Here is a 21,589-nt window from a genome sequence, read left to right as displayed (position 1 = left end):
CCGGAAAAACCGTTTTTTTTGACATTTTCTCGAATATTCATCCTTATTTTTCTCTGATTTTTTGCAGAATGATGCGTATTCGCAATGTTCAAATCATGACCGAGTTCGAATTTTGAGAAAATGTTTTTTCCGGCCAAAAAAGCCGGAAATTTCCGTTTTTGCAGATTTTCATTGGATTTTTTCGTTTCATGTCTTTGTTTTTTTCAAACAAAAACATCATTTATAAGAATTTCCACGATTAAGCATGAAACTGACTTTGGTACAGGAACTTTCTAAAAATCGCCAGAACAGCCGAGAATCGCCGGATTCCATGAATTTCTCGAGTTGTTCTCGTATTATTCTGCATTTTCATACTATTGTTCCCATTTTTCAATTGTCTTATTACATCAATCTTCAGGTAGGTCCATTCAGCATGTAGCTGGTTAAGATTGAAGCATTGGTTGAGAAATAACAAGCAAAGCAAAATTTAGTGCACACTTATCGTGAATAGACTTTAGTAATGATAAAACGAGAGTTATCCCAAGTTACGCAAATTTTCAGACCCAACTATATATCTCAGAAATAATCAGTATCAAATTATCAAATTATACCTATATTTGGTCCTTAAAAATATATCAGTTTTGCCTACATGGATCCAAATGTTCACGGCCAAAAATCTCCCATTATGAGGAATTCAGGTTGAAACACACGCTTTTTTTTTATAAGAATATACTTTACAAGAATATTCATGATGAAATTAGCCAAAAAACAAGAATATGCTAAGAATACCACCATCAAGGACTGACCATGGCTGAACCGAAGAATTCCAATTTTAGAGCAATTTACCCCTAAACTGCCATTAATTCCCCAGCAATGCTAAAATGTTTCACAAAAGTGCTAAATTTTAGCTTGAGATATGTATAGCATGCTAGATTTAGGCTGGATTTTGATTCTAGCCTAAAAGAATACAGTAAGAATATTTCAGGATTATTTTCCCCAGAAAGTTAAGATTATCCATGATGAATTGGAAAAACACTATTCTTATTAAAAAAATCGTGTATTATAATTACCCAATCAATGATAAGCCGTTCGATATGCCGTTTTCAAATTTGGCACCGGTAGTGAGTGATGAATGTCTTTTACAAATAACCAGGGTATGCGTATAATAGGATGACATATACCTTTTGAAAGTTTTCAGATTACATTAATTACCAAATGGCTGACAGCAGTTTAAAGGCCGTTTAACATATATTTGCCTTTTTATATGCTTCATTCTCACTCCGCTGTACTGTACACTACATTCTTTTCATTGTCATTCGGTATACAGCTTATTACATATTCTTTTATCTGAAGTATTAGAATGTTGACTAAACTCGACTAAACTAATGTTCGATAAAACATCTTGATTAAAATTTTAACAAAATCAATATGTTTTGCTTTCTTTTATGTTTATTCTAAAGCATAATTTTAGTTTCTGCCATATGACTATGATGTTATTTATTTACGTGTTGCTAAGGCTTTATTTGAAATGTGATTGCTTTCGTATCTGTTTGCTATAAATTTTTTTTTTACTTATTAAAAAACTGTTTTTCACATTCATTTTCAAATTTTTTACAAGAGTTTCTTTCAAGTAATCTCCTCTATTTAGCGCCGCATCCAAGAGTGTTGCAAGTCGCAAAAAAACCTGCTTGTCTCGTAAAATAAAGTGTTTTTTGTTTGAACCTCAATGTCTGAAAAGAGCGTTGCATCAAAAGGTTTGACAATTTAAAAAAATGCCTGAATTTGCAGAATTTGATTAGGCATGTCCCTAAAGACATGAAATTTTAGTGGGAAAAATTTTTGACCCCCCCGCCCCCCCACCCCCCCCCCCCCCCCCCCCCCCCCCCCCTAGTAGATACTTAAAAGTCAGTCTTGGAAAGAATATGTCATTTTAGGGACATGTTGAGCCGACATAAATGAATTCAAAAGTTTATTTAACACCAAGTCGCATGTTCTCTCTCAGGGGGAACTCTAATCCTCGAAAATTCAAAATCATTGAAACCCAAAACCATTTATACCACTGAACTTGAGGTTTTGCAAATAGATGATATGATTATAAACTTCTTCAAAAGAAATTTTCAACCCGAGGTCCAGATTCCCAAATTGAACCAGTCTCTCCAAAAATACGAGTAGTGATGCAGAAAAATATTTTAAATAACGTATTTTTCGGATGCTCAGAGATCCTTTTCGAAACGTTATAACTAATTAAAGTTAAAAATTCTTTTAAGTTTACTTGAGGCTTCCCGCAGTGAAATTCGTACATGATTGTCAGTTTAAGGTAGTGTTTTGAATTTCTTATGAGTTTCCAGAGTTGAGTTGATCTTGTTTCGAAGGGGTTGGATCACGTATCGTCTACCTATTTTTCCTTTTTCCGGAGGTGAAATGATATGCTCGTTTATATTCCAAGGATTTCAAGAATTTCTTTATGGAATTTCCAGGGACCTGAATTTTTCATAAGCAATAGTACTCTTTTTTCCATGAGTCTTTCGCAATTTTTTTACCAGAGGATATCCGCACAATCTCCGAATTTTTTCGGCTTGAAAAGATTTGTTTACCCTTATAGGTATGGATATTAAAGGGAACAGCTCAATCTTTTTGTGGCTGTTTTACTTTATCATAAAACTCGAAACACTCTAACTAACTTTTAAATGTCAATTATATCGAAGTGCTATATTCGTTGTTTTCAAAATCGTTTGGTCTTTTAATTAATGATCATGGGCCACATGTTGCGTCATCCTCCATAAGGATAATCCGATAGTCAATGCAAACCAACCCATTAACACCAATGTAAAGAGGATCAGCATGAGACGATCAATCAAATCCACTATCGCGTTCGCATATTGTTCTTGTTTACTTGCCTCGATATCCCTGTTTCTTCTACGTCTCATTGTCTCGATTATCTTTCCCAAGTATTTCGATATCCAATGAAGACGTTGCAGCTTCTTTCGATGCTCTGTAACGTGTAAATTACCACTAGGTTGCGAAGTGACGTCACTTTGTTGTTGTTTTGATTTATCTTCAACGCGTCTGCGCAGATTGGCTTTCGAATTTTTTGATTGTTCACCATTCTCTTCCACGAATCCTTCATCCAATGAAACTTGTTGCACTCTCCTGATAACTCGATGGATTCTCTCCTCATCTCCTGTCAACCCTGGTGATCTCTCCTCGCTACTTACATCCATTCCTGCTGTTTGGAAAGCCGTTTCTGACATAGACAGAAAGATATCGTGAAATGTTTTGCGACGTAGTTTAGCTGCTTCTACGGTTTTCTTCTTCAGATCGATCACTCGTTCGCATTTACTTCCAATGTAAGGAATCTTTGATCCCACGGTCAACAAAAATTTCTGAAATCCGTTGAAGTCAGAACCCATTTCGTAATGGCGGCTATGAAAACATTTGGTTACAACGGCCGTTACAAGGGTCGAGGACACAATCACAACGACCACCCCTGCGTAATACTGTCCAAAAAGTGGAATATGATTCGAACTCCGTGGTAGTGCTTTATTTGCCACTTCGATGTAAAAAACAAGCGTCAAAAGTACACTAATACTAAACGAAATTCGTTCCCCGCTCGCTGTTGGAGCAACGAAACCTAACAAAATGGGAATCCAAGCCATTGTGACGGGAAAAAGCAAAATAATCCCATAAAATAACGAAACTCGCCGTAACTTTATCTCCAATACAACTCCTGAAAACGGGTTTATGCAACACTCGTACTTCGTGCTCGTCACTCGAATGTTTCCTGATAGCAATTCCCATGCTTTGCTCTCTGTATAGCTTCCTTTATGGAATTTTTCTCGATGTACGTACCGAATTCGTGATTCGTCACTCGTCCATGCTGAAAACATGATAGAACACGTCTGTTCATCGAAAGGGAACGTACTAAGGTCTAACGCGCACGAGGTTGGGATGATGAGAGGGATATACGTCTGATGTACGCCGTCATAACGTAAATTAACGTACGTAGAATTGTCTTCGAAATGTTGATTGGTTGCGTTGCTCAGGCTAAAGAAATGAGGTTTTTTATAAGAAACAAAACATAAACCAGAATATATCTTATCTTAGTCGACATTCTCCTACATTATGTAGTAGTTATTGGACAGTTGCTAGTACAATATGAGAAATTTTTTACGATTTCCGAGATTTTTCCGTACAATATTTTCAGAGCCTTTAGGCGAGGAAAATATACGGAAAATCCGGAACGAGTGAAACATTTCCATATTGTACGTATTGTAAGAGCGAATTTCTGATAACTGGCTTATCGGTGACCCAAAAAATGCACTTTTTATGTTGGAAAAAAACGTGGGTCAATTTTATAGCAAAATTACGTCAGATTGCTACTACCGCTACAATGCAACAACATTCGTCAATTTAAATTTTGTTCATGTAAAATACACGATATATTGTACTCTTTTTAAGCAATCAGATTGTAGATATTTTTTGGATCGCCGATAAAAGTAAACTGTCGGTAATACTTGAATTTATGATGTTTTATATTTTTGAAGAATAGTAAGAATGATTCTCGTCATTTTTTGAGATAGGGCTTTTGAGATTTGTTGTTATTTAAAACTAGCAGGAATTTAGAAACTTGGGTGGGGTTTCTCTAGCTGTTGTTGTTGTTGACTTTCTAATGAGTCACTTTTCGAACTAAATAGATATACGTTTTGTTCGTAAACAACCTCAGAGGAAACAGCTTGAATCTTTTTTGCTTTAAATGATGCAACAGCAGCTAGGGATTAGCAACTAGCTAAATGCAGCTGGCACACAACGTTGGTTCAACGTTCATCTAACGTTATATGGACGTTGTGAACGTTAGATAAACGCTGAAACAACGTTGTGCGCAGCTGGGAATACAGACAAAAACATCCCATTTTATCAGATTTTTCTTACCAGACTATACTGATTAGCGTAAACCTCATACGATGTCTATTTTCTGCACTAGTTTTAAAGCGAGGTATTAGAGATGCTATTTAATCTCTTCCTTCTCTTTAAACTGATGTTGCAAAGAAGGATGAAGGATGTCTCTCTACTCTCAATAGAATAATTAAAATTCTCAGAATAGAGTCATTATCTGCAATTAGCTTCCATTAAGCGTTCGTCCATAATTTTTCTTCTCTCGTTTTTAAATGACCTTTCATCTGTTTCTTAAAATGAGGAAAGTCAAAATATCAGCAAGGATGCTTCCTCTCATTATTTTGAATTTGTCTTTCTTCTTACCATTGTTAGTCACAAGGTCGCACTACATTTACCTCCTAGCTCCCTTTTTCCTACTCGGCAAAAGTAAAACCTGTCAACGATAGAATTGACTGCCTTAAGAACATACACGTTTTTGATAAGAATATCCAAACTTTCTGAAGCCTTCGGATTTTCTCAGGTTTTTGAGTGTTAAGTCTAAAAATATTCTTAATTTCACCTTTTTTTGAGTATTTGTGTGCAATTTCCTAAGAAATTGGTTGTTTAAGAGTCCATTAAGCCTTAAAATGCTCTTAACTTGTTTTTGTTCTTAATATTTTGGCCATCGAAGCTTGTTCTTATATAGTTTGTTCTTATAAAAAACTTGTACGTTTGTGTGGTTGGTCAAACTTCCACTTTTAGTTTTTCTCCTGCACTATTATTTGACCCTTATTCCTTCTGTAGCACGCCACACACTTACTCGTTAATGATCAGGGTATCAGGTAACCATAGTGATTGTTTTTGGATGTTGACAAACTCGATACCACTGTGCTCTTTCGGATCCCACTTCATGAAATCGTTCCGCCAGATCTGTGATAACCAAATGTCTGTCACCAAGCTTTGTTCTGTTTCACGCTATAATAAGAAAGAGATATCAGTACCTTACGTTGGCCCTCTTCGTTGACAGCATTTGACTTTCCTTATCGGTCAATAAAATGTGTAACTTCCAAATTTTTTTGGTATTCATACTTAACTTTTATTTATTCACCACTCTCGCCGGCCCCATATTGATACTAAAACCACTCTAGGTAAACAACTTGTTATTCAATTCAAAGTAACACTATTCTCAAGCAATTGATTTAGTCACTGACACATCGCGACACGCAAAATGTTACGAGCGAAGAACATTGATTACCAGAACATTAACCAACCGATTTTCAGCAAGGAGTTGGTCATGAACCACAGTCAAAAAAAAGAGGTTAAATCAATATCTCTAAATTCTTACCATTTCAATGATTCTACGCAATTGTATTTTCAATTCTACTTCGATTGGGAATTCTGTGAAATTATGTCTTGGTATGACATGTTTGTTGTAATTCCTCAGTAGATCATCGATCAATCGTTTCTCATTCGTCATCACTGCACCATGGACCACACCTTGAAAATATGTTTATCATTATTAGCTTTCAAGCTCAATGACCGGCTAATAATAAATGATTGGTTAGCTTGCTATACTTTTTTGTCCCGATCAATAGCTTTTGTCAACATACCTTAATTTGCTATTTTTAAAACAAGCTTCGCTTGCCCAAAATAAGACAAAGTCCTTTTAAACAATAAGAAAATTTATCAGGCACATTTATTTGCGCTGGCGTTGGTTGGGATATTTGCCACCTACTCCCTCCATAGACATCAATTTTCTCTTCTCATTGAGAGGGCTTTTGATCAAATGACCCACTGATTCAAAGATTTTTCAAGATACATCCGCCAAATTCATAAAAACTATTTCAATACTGAGATTTATGAGAATTATTGTCAAAAGTCTATGCTTCCTTTTTCAGCTCAGGCGATTACCCCTCTTCTTGTTTCCCTTAAGTAAATTAGTTCTTCCCTTAACCATGAAATCTAAAGTTTGTTATAAATAGGCCTGATACCTGGTCCTGATCGGCTGAATATTGTGAAAATTAAGAGTTTGCAGATCGTTAAAGGTAGTCCAGCCATCATTTAAAGTATTCTGAACTTTTATTCACTATCATCTGAACCATCAATCTTTTTTGTGTTTTTAGAAATTTCTGATGGTTTTTCCTGTTCCTTGCTCGCTGGACCTTTAAAAAGTCTAATAATTTTTAATTTGATTTTTCATGTTTTTCTAAAAAACATCAATAATAATGGCCTTTAGACATATATTTTTAGAATATTTTGATATATGAAAAAATCTTTAATTATTGTATAGTTTTTTGTTCCCACCAACTCTCTGTTATTGGCTAAGTAATTGTTTTGAGAAACTTTTCTTTTAATTCGATTAATTTTCACTGGAGTCAAATTTTTCATAATATCTTTTCTATACGAATGATTTATAAATTCCTCCTGCAGACTTGGCTTAGGAGGCTTAGGATAAAATTTCAAGCCAACATTAGAAAACTTACCAAAGAAAGTTTAAGGGAAATACTAAATTGAATCAAATCCAAACCATCCCATTTCTAGAGCTATGTTGCCTCTTCAACTAGATGATGTAACGTACTTTTACAAACTGTTTCGCTACCGTTTCTGATTTTTGTTGTCCTTTAGCTTCAGTTTCTGCATTTAGTCCGGGGTCGAGACCGTAAAAAGTAGTATATATGAAATTCTATAAATTTCTTCACATATATGTAAAGTGATTTCCATAAACGTAGTTGACGAACACTTGCTACAGGAAGTAAGACCTGAATGATGTAAAACAGTAATATTTCATTAAAAGAATCATTATTTTTCTTAACCAATACCGCTGGTTTCATGCATTGATGTAATGGGCTTTTATTTCATGTTCTTTTTATATGGTCTCTTGGGACTTCAGGTTTTAAAAGCTAGATTTTTCCAGGCTTACAAAGCTGACAGAGCCTTAAGAATAGAACTCCAAAATAGGGTTATTTTTCTGGTTTGGCCGACTCTAAGTTTTATCAGATGGAACAATCAGTTTTGGTCAAAATTGACTTTCTAAGGATCTCTAGACCAAAATGACCTTACCCCCTTCAACCTCCATAGAAAATTGTCCCCTGATTTGTCGGATTGAGAAAAACAGGTTTTGAAGACCTAAGGACCAATGAATATATTACACTACATAAAAAGAAAGGTCATTTCGCCACCGAACTAGTTCTTTGAGAAGGAAATCTTCCGTTATTGATTGACTGGTACTAAAGTTCAACCTAACATGAAGATCGTGGTGCTTGAAATACACTGTATGACTGATACAGGGGTGAATTTTCTTTTTTTCCAGGACTTCATCATCGATCCACAGATGAGAATTGATATTGAGGATGAGACTCAAAGCAAGGTGAGAATGGTATTTTAGATCTCATGTAACAAGTTTAAAATTTTCATTTTGTTTTCGACCTGATTTAGACTTTGTTCACATTTACACGTTACTGTTCTGGTTCGCTCCGGTATGATTTTCGTTACGGATCGAGTGTGTTCATATTGGTTTCGGAACGTTTCGGAGCAAGTTAACGGAGCAGTTCCGTTTTGATGAAAAAAGTGGAGCGAAACCGTTTCGATCTGTTTTGCTCTGTAACGTCTTCTTTTTTAACGTTTCGAATTTTTACGTTTACACTTGTTTCCGAAACCATAACATCTGAACGTGGTATTAACCTTTCCACGTCAGTCCTTATTATGCGCTGCCTTTTTACTCTGTGCTATGTCGGTGAGCTGTAAATAACATAACAAAAACAGTATCTTTGTTTGTTGCTCCAGTCAAATCAAAGCGTAATTATTTTGACTTTAAAAATTTGGAAAGGAGAATCCGTTATGAAATACGAGATAATTTTATCAAAAAATGGGAATAGATAGAAAAAAAAAAGAATTAGCATTGCTTTTAAGTGAAAATCTGGAATTTCAATTCTTTCGAGTCTGGTCCAAATCTATCAATCTTCTTAAATCTTGTCATTATTTTACCATTTTTTCAAAGGTTGAGTTGTTGAAGAAGGAGACTGCGTGGGAGTCAGAGAAACATGAGATTGCGTTCAAAAAGTTACATCAGAGGTACCTCAGTTTATTTATTCTTGTTCAGCCGTCCGTTCTCGGGAACATCCACTCGGGAATATCCACTCGAGAAACGTGCTTTTGGGGAAAAGGCTGGCCACAGAAAGTTTACTCAGGGGAATCGACAATTTTGGAAATGTCAATACCGGTTTAAAGAGATGGTTAAAACGGTCAGACAAAGTGGAAACCAGATCTTGTGACTCCATTACCTTTGTAACCATATTTTAACCCCAGTCCACCTCTTTTAGCTTGGCGCATTAATTGAATCGACATATTACGCATGTGCTGCCTTACGATTTTCGAAAGCAAATCGAATTAGAAAAACCAGGCGGTAAACCAGAAAATAAAAAAGATTTACAGCCTGGATATACAGTCTAAGTTAAGTCACGTTTTTGAAAATAAGTATTGAGGGATACTTTCTGTTTTCATTGACAGGTACAAAGCACTGATCGAATGCGATCGCATCGTGTTGTACTCCTTCTTAACTGAACATTCTGTCTCTTCATTTCGTGCAAACGAACTTTCTGATGAATTTGTCAACAAAGAAGAAGAAAACCAAGAGAAAATGAACTTCGCCGGTGCTGGTGCTTTCTTAGCAGGTTAGTCCACAGTTTTTTTGCGATAAAAAACCGTCATGGTGGATTTATACAATATAATTGTTTCCGAGTTTGAAATCAAGTTCGTACCTTTGCTTGATGAAAGTTAAAGGCTATTGCGGCTCCCTTACGAGGTCGACTATTACATATTTACCTCGTGTGCTTCATTATTTACCTATCGGAGGTCCTTTAAATTAACTGATATTCGTCCATTCGTCCGATCTTACCTTTGTTTGATGAAAGTTAGAAGGGTATTGCAGCTCCTTTACCTGGTCAACTATTATATTTTTACCCCGTGTTCTTCATCTTGTATTGTATATTTAAATAGTTGTATTAGTGCAAAGTATTTTATTAACAGGCATAACCTAATAAGCTTAATGCTGGTGAAGTCGTCGAAAAGAAAATTTTACACTTCGCTTCAATTTTGTTGTATTTGTTTAAAGTATAGGTAGTTTAAATCGATTTCCAACTTCATATTATAGTTATGGCATCCAAAGCGTTCAAGAAAAGGGAGAGAGGTATCTTTGCTAGATCAGTCATTTTATATAAGTGTATAGTCTAGCCCTCGTTATTACTTTGTACAGTTTTTGTCATTGTTTTATTTCAGTAAAGAGATAAAGATTATTCATCATAATCATGACGTAATGTTTTATACGGAAGTATCCAGAATAGCCCGGACGTTTGCTAAAATTAAAAATTAGTGGCAGACACTCGGTCTTTTTTTAGCCGTTGCATATAAAACATTACGTCATGAATATCACGAATTAGATTCTCAGCGTTTCTAGAATATTTCATTTTTTTTTTGTTTGTTATAGTTTTACTCAGAACAGCTTAATAGAAAATCACCTTGCATTTTCACCATTCTAATTCATTAGAAAATTACCTTCCCTTTTTAGGACAATCAACATATCGGAAGAGTTCAATGGGAAAACGTAAAACGAGCACTCTCGTTGAAGAACAAGAAAAAGAAGAGCAGGCTGCTCAAGCTCAGGTAAGGGGACAAGTTGCAGTTTTTATAAGCTCTTTTTGATTTGGGTGGTTGTTAACCTGTAATAAAATATTTTTTTTCTAAAGAACGTCAACTCTGTTACTTCGAATGAACAATTAGTGAAGTACCTTATAAAAAACTCCAGAATTTCCCTCGTAGCACTTCTTCATGTCATCTCGTTTATCTTTTCCCCTAATTGTTTTCTATTACAGAAACAGCAGCAAACACCCAACCAACCAGCACAAAAGTTGGAAGGAAAAGTGGCAAAGATGATCGAGAAAGCTGAACAAAGAAAACAAAAAAGAATCGCTCGACAAAAAGAGGTATGTACTTGTTCGTCACCAACATTTATTTGACAAAGAACTTAAACTGCAGTCAACCCTCTCCAATTCGAAGAATGTCTTTGGTCCCCTTGAAGATCGGATTAGAGGGAGTCAAGTGTATGTTGATCATTGATTTCAAAGCCTCGAAGGGACTGGTACAAAACTCGTGGATGGGAAATTCTTTTATGCAATGTGTGCTCATTTGAGCAGGCAAGTTTTGTAATATTAGAACTTTCGGCTACGGTTGTCGTTTCAATCCTTGGCCTGTTCGTATCAAAGCCTGGAAAAATTGTTATCTATGGCTCTTTGTTTAATGTTCAGCAAGGGTAAAATAAGCAAAAGAAAGAAAAGACTGGCGCCCTCCCCAACTTGGTAGCTATGGAAATCTTTACTTACTTTTTTTTACTTTCTTTCACTAGTGGGAGGAGCTCTACAAAAACCAACCCGATGAAAATTACGAAGATCCAGAGGACTGTGAAGCGATCGCGCTTGCTCAGCAAACGATCGGTGATTTCAAGTTGAAGACAGCAGCTGACTTTGTGGTGCCTGAGAATGAAAGAGTTAATGCAGAGAAGAAACGATCAGAACTTTTCTCCCTCATTCGACAGGTACGTTTTCGGACAACTCTTAAATGATATTTAAGTTTTTTTCTTCTGTTCGTTGCACTAATTATTGAGGTTCTAAGAATCGAAAGGGTCTTATAGTTCTTAAAAATGTTCAATCTTTAGTCTTAAAATATTCTTAAGTGATTCTTAAATCTAAGTAGAGTATGGTAAAGAAAAAGTTACTTACTATAAATAACATCATCACGTAATAGTTATCACTTTTTCATATAACCCCTCTGTATTACACAGAAACAACTACCTAGTTTGTTACCTTCCACTTTGCCAACTACCTTTTCATACTTAACGTTGTCAATGGCATCTAGACGTACAGTTGATTATTTCTAATTCGAACACGAATGGGGAACCTTATTTGAACGAATTACAGAGAGTTTCGAAAGTATTTTAAGTGAGTTTCTCATTGATGGTGACTTGGAATAAGTTAGAATATAGGAAGATTCGAATAAGCAAGAGTCTACTGTCTACTGTTGTCGATTTTGGACTGAATCAGCCCCACGAGAATTCCATATGTATTGTTATCAAATCATTTGGGTGTGCATGGTTACTATTTCTTTTTCCGCAAATTCCAGACACATGATATGAAGAAAAAGTTCAACGACAAACTATTGATGTTAAGAAATCGTAAAATCGAAAGCATTGCTGAGGTAAAGACATACTGTTCACTGATCTGAGTATCACACCAAACACCTTTTCTCGGTTAAAAAAAAATTAATTGTGTCTATTGATTTACTTACAATTTAAATTGATACTATGAGAACTTGTAAGACAAATTTAATGAATTACTTGTCCTCTCTGATCTGTATTATAAATTTACTGGCCAAGTTATAACTCCAAAATAACGCTATTAAGTATATATTGGACGATGAAAAGGATCTGAGGCCGCCTTTTGCATATGGTGTTGTTTTTGTATATTTCTTAAAAATCTAGTTGCTTGTATAAGTTGTTGTTTGCTTTATATACCTTTTCTTATGTCCTGGGGTGTAATTTTAATATAGATCTGAGTGTATACATTGTATATTGCTAGTATGGCGTTTCGCATACTAACTAACGATTCCAATCATCTTTTTAGATCAAGGAGCTTGTAGATAAACTGGAAATCGTCCAATCGTATTTGCCCAAAAGATGTCACGTGACATTACCAGCCGTCCCTGAAATGAAGCCCGAAGAAGAACCGGAAAAGTAAGAAATTTTTTCTTCAGTAATTATTACAGTAGAATCCCGTTTATTCGAAATTCCAAAGAGATAACAACGAATGCTAGCTAGCTACTGACATTCATGTGGCGTTTTTTATTACCACTATCTAAGGTATGTAAAAAAACCCTACGAGTCAAGAATTGACTATCAGGCAAAAGCTCAACAAAGCCGGGAATTAAGTAGCTTAACCACACAAGTCTCGATATGCAGTAACTCATTCTGAAGATTCGTGACTGAGATTTGATAAATCTGATTTACTAAACATGAAATTTTTAGGAAACTTGAATATACAAAGGAGACGTTGATCGAATTCCGAAAGAATGTTTTAGGTCTGGAAATTACACGCGTTGATGAAAACTCGACCACCAACACTGTTCCAGCTATAGAGGTATCATTCTAATTCATATGTTGTTTTTGTGAATCAATACATATGACTACACCATTGAAAATTATATTTCTTTTTAAAGTCTATTCACGATAAGTGTGCACTCTTTTTTCATTTACCTATAACTTTTGAAGGAATTCTTCAATCTTTATAAATTTGGTATCATTGAAAAGATATTAGTGAGTGGAACAATTTGGAGTAAAAAAATCGATAAAAAAGTTCTAAAAATGAAGATAAAAATGAAGAAGAAAAAAATGAAGATCTTGTAGAAAAGTGCTATAACTATATTTTCACTGAAGCGAATCCTTGATTATCGAACGTTATCACTGTGAAAAAATTTCTCAAAAATAATCATTCAGACAAAAGATATCAAACAAAGTTATAAGCTGATTGACGTCTAAAAACGCTGTTTTCTCCTGTTTTCTGCTGTTTTTTGGGGTCAATCACTTATAAACTTTGTATCATAACTTTATCTTGAATAAATATTTTAGTAAAATTTTTTCACAGTGATGACCTCCTAAGATCAAAAAATCTCTCCAATGAAAATGAAAGTTATAGCACTTCTCTACAAGATCTTCATTTTTTTCTTCTTCATTTTCATCTTTGTTTTTAGAATTTTTTTAAAGACTTTTTTATTTCAAATTGTTCCACTCACAAATATCTTTCCAACGATACCAAATTTATAAAGATTGAAGAATTTCTTCAAAAGTTATAGGTAAAAGAAAAAAGAGTGCATACTTATCGTGAACAGACTTTAGCTTCTTTTTTTGAGAGGTTTGATTATTAAAAACAGACGGTGAAAGCTGTCTTCCTACGGTTTTTATTAACTTCTCTATGGTCAATACTCAACAAGGACACACAAATTTTAATTTGATTTTACCACTGTCTTAAACAGGGGGTTCATGGGTATTTACCAGTGCCAAAAATGTGTATGATCTTGTTTTCTGGAAAGAAGTTTGACCACCTTGGTGCAGAATTGAAGTATGTCTTCAGTGTAGATAGACCACCCCAAAACTACCTCGAAATACCCTGTAAAATCCTGATAATTTGATGGGAAAGTAAAGTACCACCCCAAAAGCACATATTATACATAGAATTCTTCCGAAAAAGGGTCAACGAGAGCGCAATATCAAAAGTGTCATAGATTTTTACTTCCGTCTGCTTTCCTTAAAAAAAATTTTCTAAGACATTTTTAGATACTGAAGTATCGAACTTTTTGTCGCGAACCCTAAAATTATTGGTCACAACTGCATTTTAGGTCAAATTTACACAAGGTACTAAGTTGAAAATCAGCTTTTAATCCAAGGTACACCTTATAGTATACGTGGTAGTAAGCTGTTTTTGACTTGCTAATTTTGACCACTCACCCGTCAGTGGTCTCTAAAACTTAGTACCCCCTGTCTGAAATACTCTGAAAATTTTTACAATTGCCTTGGCAATAAAAACATCAGAATTTCTCGATTATACCCTATTTTCCTCAATTAGAACATTCTAAGATCTCCAGCTCCGACTTTTGCTAAGAACATATCCTAAGAAAAGGTCGCTTGGTCGGCTGCTTTCGTCTCATCATAAGATATCTGAAAGTGTCCAAATGGGTCCCAATTTCGATTTTCCGCCAGATTCATTTTCCAACCTCAAATTCCTAGCGAACACTTTTCGAAAGCCACAACTCTTTTAGTAAAGCGGACACCATTGGCGCCAAAACAGTATTTAGACAGATTCCCCTGCCTTTACGAAATCACAACTTCATTTTGTATTTATTGAATCTTTTTTAACTCCAGTATGACTTTGTTTAATGCAGACACATACCAGTAAGGCGACCACACGTGCAACCAATGATCCACGCCTCCGTTCAGCCTCAATTCTGTCCACATTTTCAAGTCTACCGCCATCGGGTTCAAGTGTAATGTATGAAACACCGGATATGGGTGAAGGAGGGCGAAGAGATTTTGAACAAGATGATAATGAAGATGAAAAATCAGAATTTCAATTGATGATTGAAAAAGAACAAGAAATAAGGTTTGAGACATGATGCCTCAATACTGAAATTCTTCACATCTAGAGAATTTTGTTAGTCAGATCATTTGCAGAGCTTTGCATGTCTTGATGGAATTCAGTTTCGCGAATCAAATTTTCTTTATGCACTTTTGTTGCCGTATTTTCTTTGATAGCATAACAAGTTTTTTTTAGGGTGGGGGGAAGGTTACACCTTTTCGGTAGAAAAATCATCGGAAAAAAAAAGAACAAATTTTTTTAATCAAGGAATTTTTTGCCGAAAATTATTTTTGACTTTTAGTTTTTGCCGACTAAAATTTTTTATCGGCAAAAACTATTTGTTTGTAAAAGGTAAAATTAAAATCAATGGCAAGTAACAAAACTTTTTGCCGAAGAATATTTTCACCGATTTTCTCAAATATCCAAGAAAAATAAAAAAGTTTGATGATCCATTCTAATGAAATTCAAACTCATCTGACAGGCTAACCTACGAGCGTGATGAACTGTTACGTGAAATTCGCGAGAAGCTGATCCTCTTTGATGCTGTTCTGCGTCTACTACGTCATGAGAAGGTCAACTTGGATACGATTTTAAAGAATGCTGAGCTAAGGTAAGTGAGACAAACTATGGCTATTCATGATAACATCTCGGATTTAGCCAACAGCTGATTGGTTGTAAGTGACGTAAAATACGTCATTTCAACCAATCAGCTGTTGGGTCCTTGGAAGACATTGCAATGGTCATGCTGATATAAGCAAAAAAATGTTTTTCTTTTCCTCTCTTTGACCAATCTTGCTCCACATCCGTGTCAAATTTTAAATCACTGGCATTTCACAATAATCCTTACTATGATGTAAATGCACTTTTCACTCTTAAATTTTTAATATTCTGACAATATAAACCCGTTAGCATTTATGATGTTTCGAATTAATGTGTATTTTCAAAGTTTGGTCAGTGCTTTCGTTTCTAGACCTCCAAGTCAAAATTACTCTCTCAACTCAATAGCATACCGGAGTGATTCTAAAAATAGATATCAAAATTACTGTTTGTCCGAGTTATAATCCCATCATCCTTTGCATTAATTGATTTTGCAAGTCAATTACACTTTTTGACAATACAAAAGTAATAACTTGCACGCATTACGAATCAAGATGAAAAGGATTGTGGGATTGAATTTCGGTCAAATGTTGAAAGTAATAATTACGACGTTTGCGTAGCGGTGTGCTATTGAGATATCGGTACTACGCTTACAAACATGTTCGTTCTTGTTCCAGGAAAGTGACGCTTTTCGAAGAATGCATGTTACTGAAAGACTTTGAGAAACGTGAGAATGGTTTAGCCGAAAAAGTTTACACCAAGATGCAAGAGAGAGATGAACTCGAGGATAAGGTATATTCAGCTGTTGACACCATGAGCCGGAACCCCCTTCAATGATGTTTTGAGACATGGCTTTTTATATATTTCCTGATCAATTACTGAGATTTCATTCAATTTCTTCAAATAAATAATATTATTTTGAGTGTATTTTCCGGCCATCCTGAACTTACATTTTAACCCCCCCCCCTTGGATTGAACCTCGTGGTATCACTTTACTATGTACTTTCTATACGGATTCCTTTCTTCGCCTGTATCTCAAAACACTCTTTCAATGATTCCCATTCTGACATCCTTACCAAGAGTTCGTATTAACATTAAAACGAATTTTAACAAGTGCCACTAATAACGTAATAAGCAACTGGCTTCATTTTATGTTCAATTTACAGACCGACGAACTGAAGGACTCGTTGGATGAACAGAAGGAGGAACTAGAGCAACTTCAGGAACGAGAAGGTTCGTTGACCGTCACTTTGAACAACACCATTGGCGATGGCAACAAATTCGAATCATTTCTCATCAAGATGTATAAGAAGAAAATCAAGAGAATCAAGAAGAAAGCCAGTAACGAGGGTATGTTATCTTAGGGCTCAGCTAACGTATATCTTTAACAAGGGTTTGTCAGCTGTTAACCCTAACTCGCGAAGCAAGAAAACCTCTTTTAGAAAAAAACTTAAGAATCCCCTTTTTGGGCAATAAAATTTTTCCGATCACACTCTATGAATGTTAAATGTCTTTGATTTTCAGACTTATCAAAAGGATATTTTACCTAGAAATTTTTAGATTTATCAAATCTGATTTCCATACGATCGGTCCCTTTATAACCTAAAGCTCTCTTCGCAAGCTTTTCCAAACTGGTTGGAAGTATTCTCAAGATGACTCCCAATGTTGCACCCAGGGTGTTTTTAAAGAGCAAGAGTTTAGTAGTTGTTGTTCTAAACGATTACAATTACTATTTGAATAGCCTTTGAACTTGTTTCTTTTTTCTCTCTCGATAGGAAGTTCAGAGGAGAACAGTGAAGAGGATGATAGCGATGATGACTATGATGATTCCGACGATTCCGATGTCGATTCTGATGACGATGAAATGGATGATACTGTTTGCCCTCCTGGTTGTGACCCTGTAAGTACATTGTAAAGTTTTACTTGCGACTTTCAAAACGCTTCCAAAACACTGAAAATTCGAAACATCAAAAGGGCGTTAAAAATGAATCATAGATTTTTAAGATAATACAAGACGAAAGTTTAAGAAGAATTCTTCAGGCTTTGAGAAAAAGATTTAATGATGTTCAATGGTCCCATTAGGCCAGAGTCTACTTTTAGTTTAGTGGCTTGTAAGCATCTTTGAAACATTTCTTAAAATCCATCAAAATTATATTTTTTAAACAAGCAAAGACGGGCTTTTTTCTAATGGACAACTTTAATAGATGATAGATACATAGCCTCAATGGTCGAAGTATGAGCAATGAAACTATAAGAAAAAACTACCGGATTAATGTTGAGGGGAGCACTTCTTAATGGATCTAACATCAGTTCCTTGTTGTGGCTCTACTCATTCTTAATGCCTTGTCTGATCACTTTTTCCAAGAAGTGTGACCAGTCTTTCCTTTATCCCGTGCCTTACCATCGACATTATTCCACACATACAGGCTATTTACGATCAGATTTGTGCATTACGTGAACGCCGTCTCGATTTGGAAGACGCGCTACTTGAAGCGAAAAAGTTGTGTGATGGAATGAAAAAAGAATTAGACGCTATGACGAAGAAAGTGAAAGTCGTGGATGGAGCGCTCAAAAATGCACGATCAGATCTCGAAGCTTTTCAGGTGAGTGAGAATTTATTCTGAGAGAAAAACTTCTCCCTGCAACTCAATTTCAACCAAAACCTAGGATTAAATCAAGAATAATTCCAGCATCCTCAAATTTCAGTAATGGCTGAGAAAAAGCGGACCTCGAGCCCTCAAACAGATAAGTTAATTTAGTAAGGGCAGAAAAAAAATTGTGCGAGCATATGTCATAAAATCATCAGCCAAAAAAGCGTGTATTTTTTATTATTGATTTTCAGCGTGAAAAACAGCAAAAGTTGAACGAGCTTGACGTCGTCGTCACGTTGAAATTGGATCAAATACAATACGTTCTGAACAACGCGCTACCACAAGATCTTTCCAAGTGTCTCATCATCCGAGGTTCATTCCTTAATCGCCTTCAACGTCGAATCAAAGAATTGGAACGAGAAAAAGTCACCCAGAAGCAACTTTATAAGTAAGTGTGTTTTTCGCTGTTGCTGTACCCCCAAGGAGATTTCTTATTGTTGTTGTCACATCATAACATCTTTCAAACTATATGCAAAGTGCAAAGAAATTGCTTCGTTTTTAAAAACATAATATTTCTAGAATAGCCCATTGATGTTCCTAATCTGAATCGCATACCTGTACAGATATATACTTCCCATAAGAAACTCTTTTCGCTAGAGGATGTGCAGAAGCCTTGATGCTTGAATTTTTTTTTACTTTGAAGGGAGCGAAGACAGCAACACGTTCAAATGTTGAGGGATAAAAAGACGATGCAGAAGAAGGTATGAGGTGTAGTCTAGCTTGTTAGACCACTAATTCAGACATAGTAGAAAATAAACAAAAAATTAATGAAAGGGAAGTTGTACTAAATCACTTACTAGACGGTTTATTCAGACATACCTTATCGGCCAAAACTTAGTCGGCCTAATGTTGGTCACCTCGTCAAAATTTAGTCACTAAGGGCCGACTAAGTTTTGCCCGATAAGGTAGCCCAAAATGCCATAAATTGAGTGCAGAAATCTGAGACCTTCTTGTATTGCGCTCTTATTGGCGCTATCTTTGGGCAACTTTTAATTTTTAGTCGGTCCAAATTTTTAGTCGGCCCTAATTTTTAGTCGGCCCTAATTTTAGTCACCAAGCCAAAATTTAGTCACTTAGGGCCGACTAAGTTTTGGCCGATAAGGTAGTAGAAAATAATGATTGTATCATTATATAACACCCATATTACTCTATTACACGGATGAAAACGACTCCAGTCTGGTACTAGTGTATTTTCGTCATCCATAATGTATAAGTTCTCATCTTCTCGTGCTCATATGCTCTCTAAACAAATATCGTCAACCAATCTATTCTCTTTTTGTATTACACATATTATGTCAAACATTTCTCGAAACTTGGGGTCGATTTATTTTGTGGATATCTCAACCTTCACCCTTCAGACTTGTTTGCAGATTTTTTGTGACCTTTAAACTTAAGAAACTCTGTGTTTGAAAATGATTCCCCTCTGATGAGTTTGTTCGCCATTTCTTCGAATAATTATAACATCATTGGAAGTAAAAACATGTCTGCTAATTCAAGGTATACACCATTTTGAAATCTCGAAAGAGAATTTTAACTAAATTTAATTTACCTCTATCTTAGATCAAAGAATTGGAAGAACGTGTCCAACAAATCCAACTCTTGAAATTTGGACGTTTAGTTGACCTGGAGAAGTTGGAGACGGTGTCTGTCAATCGTGTGGCTGAAGAATTGAAAGAGAAATTGAGAATGCAAGAAGAACAGAATATAAGAGACCTCAATAATTGGGATGTAAGTCTCATTTGACTTGTTGGAAAAATAATCATGAGTAGAATATTTGCTTTCAAGTTAAGATCAAGAAACTTTTGTACGAGTATGTTATCATGCCAGATAGGCAAGAGAAGTATTTTAAGAATAGAACCGTTACCAGCGACTCCATAAAGGAGTGGATTTTTTTTGTTCTAAAGAAGAATGTATTGAAGGATTTGTTTAAAGAGGAATGCGAAAATTCATTCTAAAAACGCACACGCACCCTCTAGATACTCCTGAATCTTTCTTTTACTATAGAAAACGATTGATCAATTACAATCAGAGTTGACAGTTCATGTCAAAGAAAACACCAAACGACTCGACACTTACACCGTCCTTCATCGGGCTAATCGTGAGTTGGAAGTCAGTCTAGATGCACGACAAAAGAACTTGGTATGTATAAAGATGTGTATATTTGTACTAGCTACAATTTCCACCAAAATATTTGACAGTGAAAGGAAATTCCCTCAAAATTTTACAATCCGAAGTGGTTTTCAAGCGCGGTAAAGTACGATGAAAAAAGTAGAGTTTTAACTCTTGACTTTTAACACGAGACTTAGGACCTTAGAATATCAGGATTTAAAACCTCAGAAAATGTTCAAATAGGGCTGAGAATATTACCTGAAAGCCACTTAGCCCCTCCCAAATTTAAAAATCAAATGAAACAAAGTGGAAGTACTGAAATTGTAATTTTCGCCCGAGCTTTAAATTCTGGTAATTATCATAGTTAATTAAAAGGTAAACTTTGAATATAAACGTTCAGTCGATACTAACATAAAGCAAACCATATTTTCATACATTTTATGTTCTCTTTTCACAGGGGAGCGAATTTCAAGGCGATCGTATGGCGGACGAAATCGAACGCACACGTTTGGCACAGTTGGTGCAAATGCAATCGAGTGAAATACAACAACTTGAAGACGAAATCAACATGTTATCAAGGAAGGGCGGTCATGTTTTACCGCCTCATCGAAACACCCAACTTCCACGAGAGAAAAACAACAATAGTTATCGCTAAAACTTAGAAACCTTTTTGTCTAAGACGGAAAAGAAAAATGTGAAAAAGGTGCTTAATTTAAACCATAATTTATTTTTTCAGTATGATCTTATTTTTTGATGAGTAATATATTTTTCTTTTCGATGATTGTTGATATGATTTCAATTTGTAAATTACTTGGCTTTGATAATATAGTGAATAAAATACAATTCTAACGGTGAGCATAATGTGATATGACAATTTTTCTCATTAAAGTTTGATTGTGGGAGACTCCATAGAACAATTTGGGAAAAGTCTTCTTGAGGGCATTTAACTATGGGAAGTCAAGTTGTACTCGACCCCATTTCATTTCCATTTACACCGTTGTTTTTCTACCATCAGAAGATGCTTTACAGGAGATGTATGCTATTGTAACCAAGCCCCATCTTTTTTAGTTTCGTTTTTGATTTTTTCGACGACGAAATGAAGTAACAATTTTTTTTCAGTTTTGTCGTAAATTTTCTAGTTTTGTCGTCAATTTTTTAGTTTCGTTGTCAATTTTTCGACGACGAAACGAAGTAACAATTTATTTT

The 21,589-nt window shown here is 35.3% G+C and overlaps 2 protein-coding genes across 2 annotated transcripts in view; one reads left to right on the top strand and one right to left on the bottom strand.

Annotated features, from left to right (window-relative positions):
* The window catches only part of LOC136811678 (cilia- and flagella-associated protein 44-like), a 59,884-nt gene extending 38,635 nt beyond the window's left edge, over positions 1-21,249 (top strand). The window contains exons 22-42 of the mRNA XM_067068306.1: positions 8,162-8,218; positions 8,849-8,922; positions 9,358-9,521; positions 10,001-10,036; positions 10,415-10,509; positions 10,719-10,829; positions 11,249-11,437; positions 12,022-12,096; positions 12,522-12,631; positions 12,923-13,034; positions 14,833-15,050; positions 15,508-15,636; positions 16,301-16,415; positions 16,790-16,973; positions 17,399-17,523; positions 18,050-18,226; positions 18,466-18,662; positions 18,918-18,975; positions 19,835-20,002; positions 20,279-20,413; positions 20,841-21,249. Coding sequence (XP_066924407.1) covers positions 8,162-8,218; positions 8,849-8,922; positions 9,358-9,521; positions 10,001-10,036; positions 10,415-10,509; positions 10,719-10,829; positions 11,249-11,437; positions 12,022-12,096; positions 12,522-12,631; positions 12,923-13,034; positions 14,833-15,050; positions 15,508-15,636; positions 16,301-16,415; positions 16,790-16,973; positions 17,399-17,523; positions 18,050-18,226; positions 18,466-18,662; positions 18,918-18,975; positions 19,835-20,002; positions 20,279-20,413; positions 20,841-21,038 — 2,727 coding nt within the window. The 3' untranslated portion in view covers positions 21,039-21,249. The remainder of the gene's footprint in view (positions 1-8,161; positions 8,219-8,848; positions 8,923-9,357; positions 9,522-10,000; positions 10,037-10,414; positions 10,510-10,718; positions 10,830-11,248; positions 11,438-12,021; positions 12,097-12,521; positions 12,632-12,922; positions 13,035-14,832; positions 15,051-15,507; positions 15,637-16,300; positions 16,416-16,789; positions 16,974-17,398; positions 17,524-18,049; positions 18,227-18,465; positions 18,663-18,917; positions 18,976-19,834; positions 20,003-20,278; positions 20,414-20,840) is intronic.
* LOC136811663 (neuronal acetylcholine receptor subunit beta-3-like) lies at positions 2,724-6,988 on the bottom strand. The gene is made up of 4 exons (XM_067068291.1): positions 6,843-6,988; positions 6,197-6,348; positions 5,672-5,826; positions 2,724-4,023 (listed from the first exon to the last, which is right to left on the bottom strand). The coding sequence occupies exons 1-4, from the start codon at positions 6,910-6,912 to the stop codon at positions 2,724-2,726; spliced, it is 1,677 nt and encodes a 558-aa protein (XP_066924392.1). The 5' UTR covers positions 6,913-6,988.
* Positions 21,250-21,589: the final 340 nt, after the last annotated feature.

Source organism: Clytia hemisphaerica, unplaced genomic scaffold (assembly GCF_902728285.1).
Source record: "Clytia hemisphaerica strain Z4C2 unplaced genomic scaffold, Clytia hemisphaerica genome assembly, whole genome shotgun sequence".
In the NCBI taxonomy this organism is placed as follows: Eukaryota; Metazoa; Cnidaria; class Hydrozoa; order Leptothecata; family Clytiidae; genus Clytia; species Clytia hemisphaerica.
This window is presented reverse-complemented; position numbering and strand designations above follow the sequence as displayed.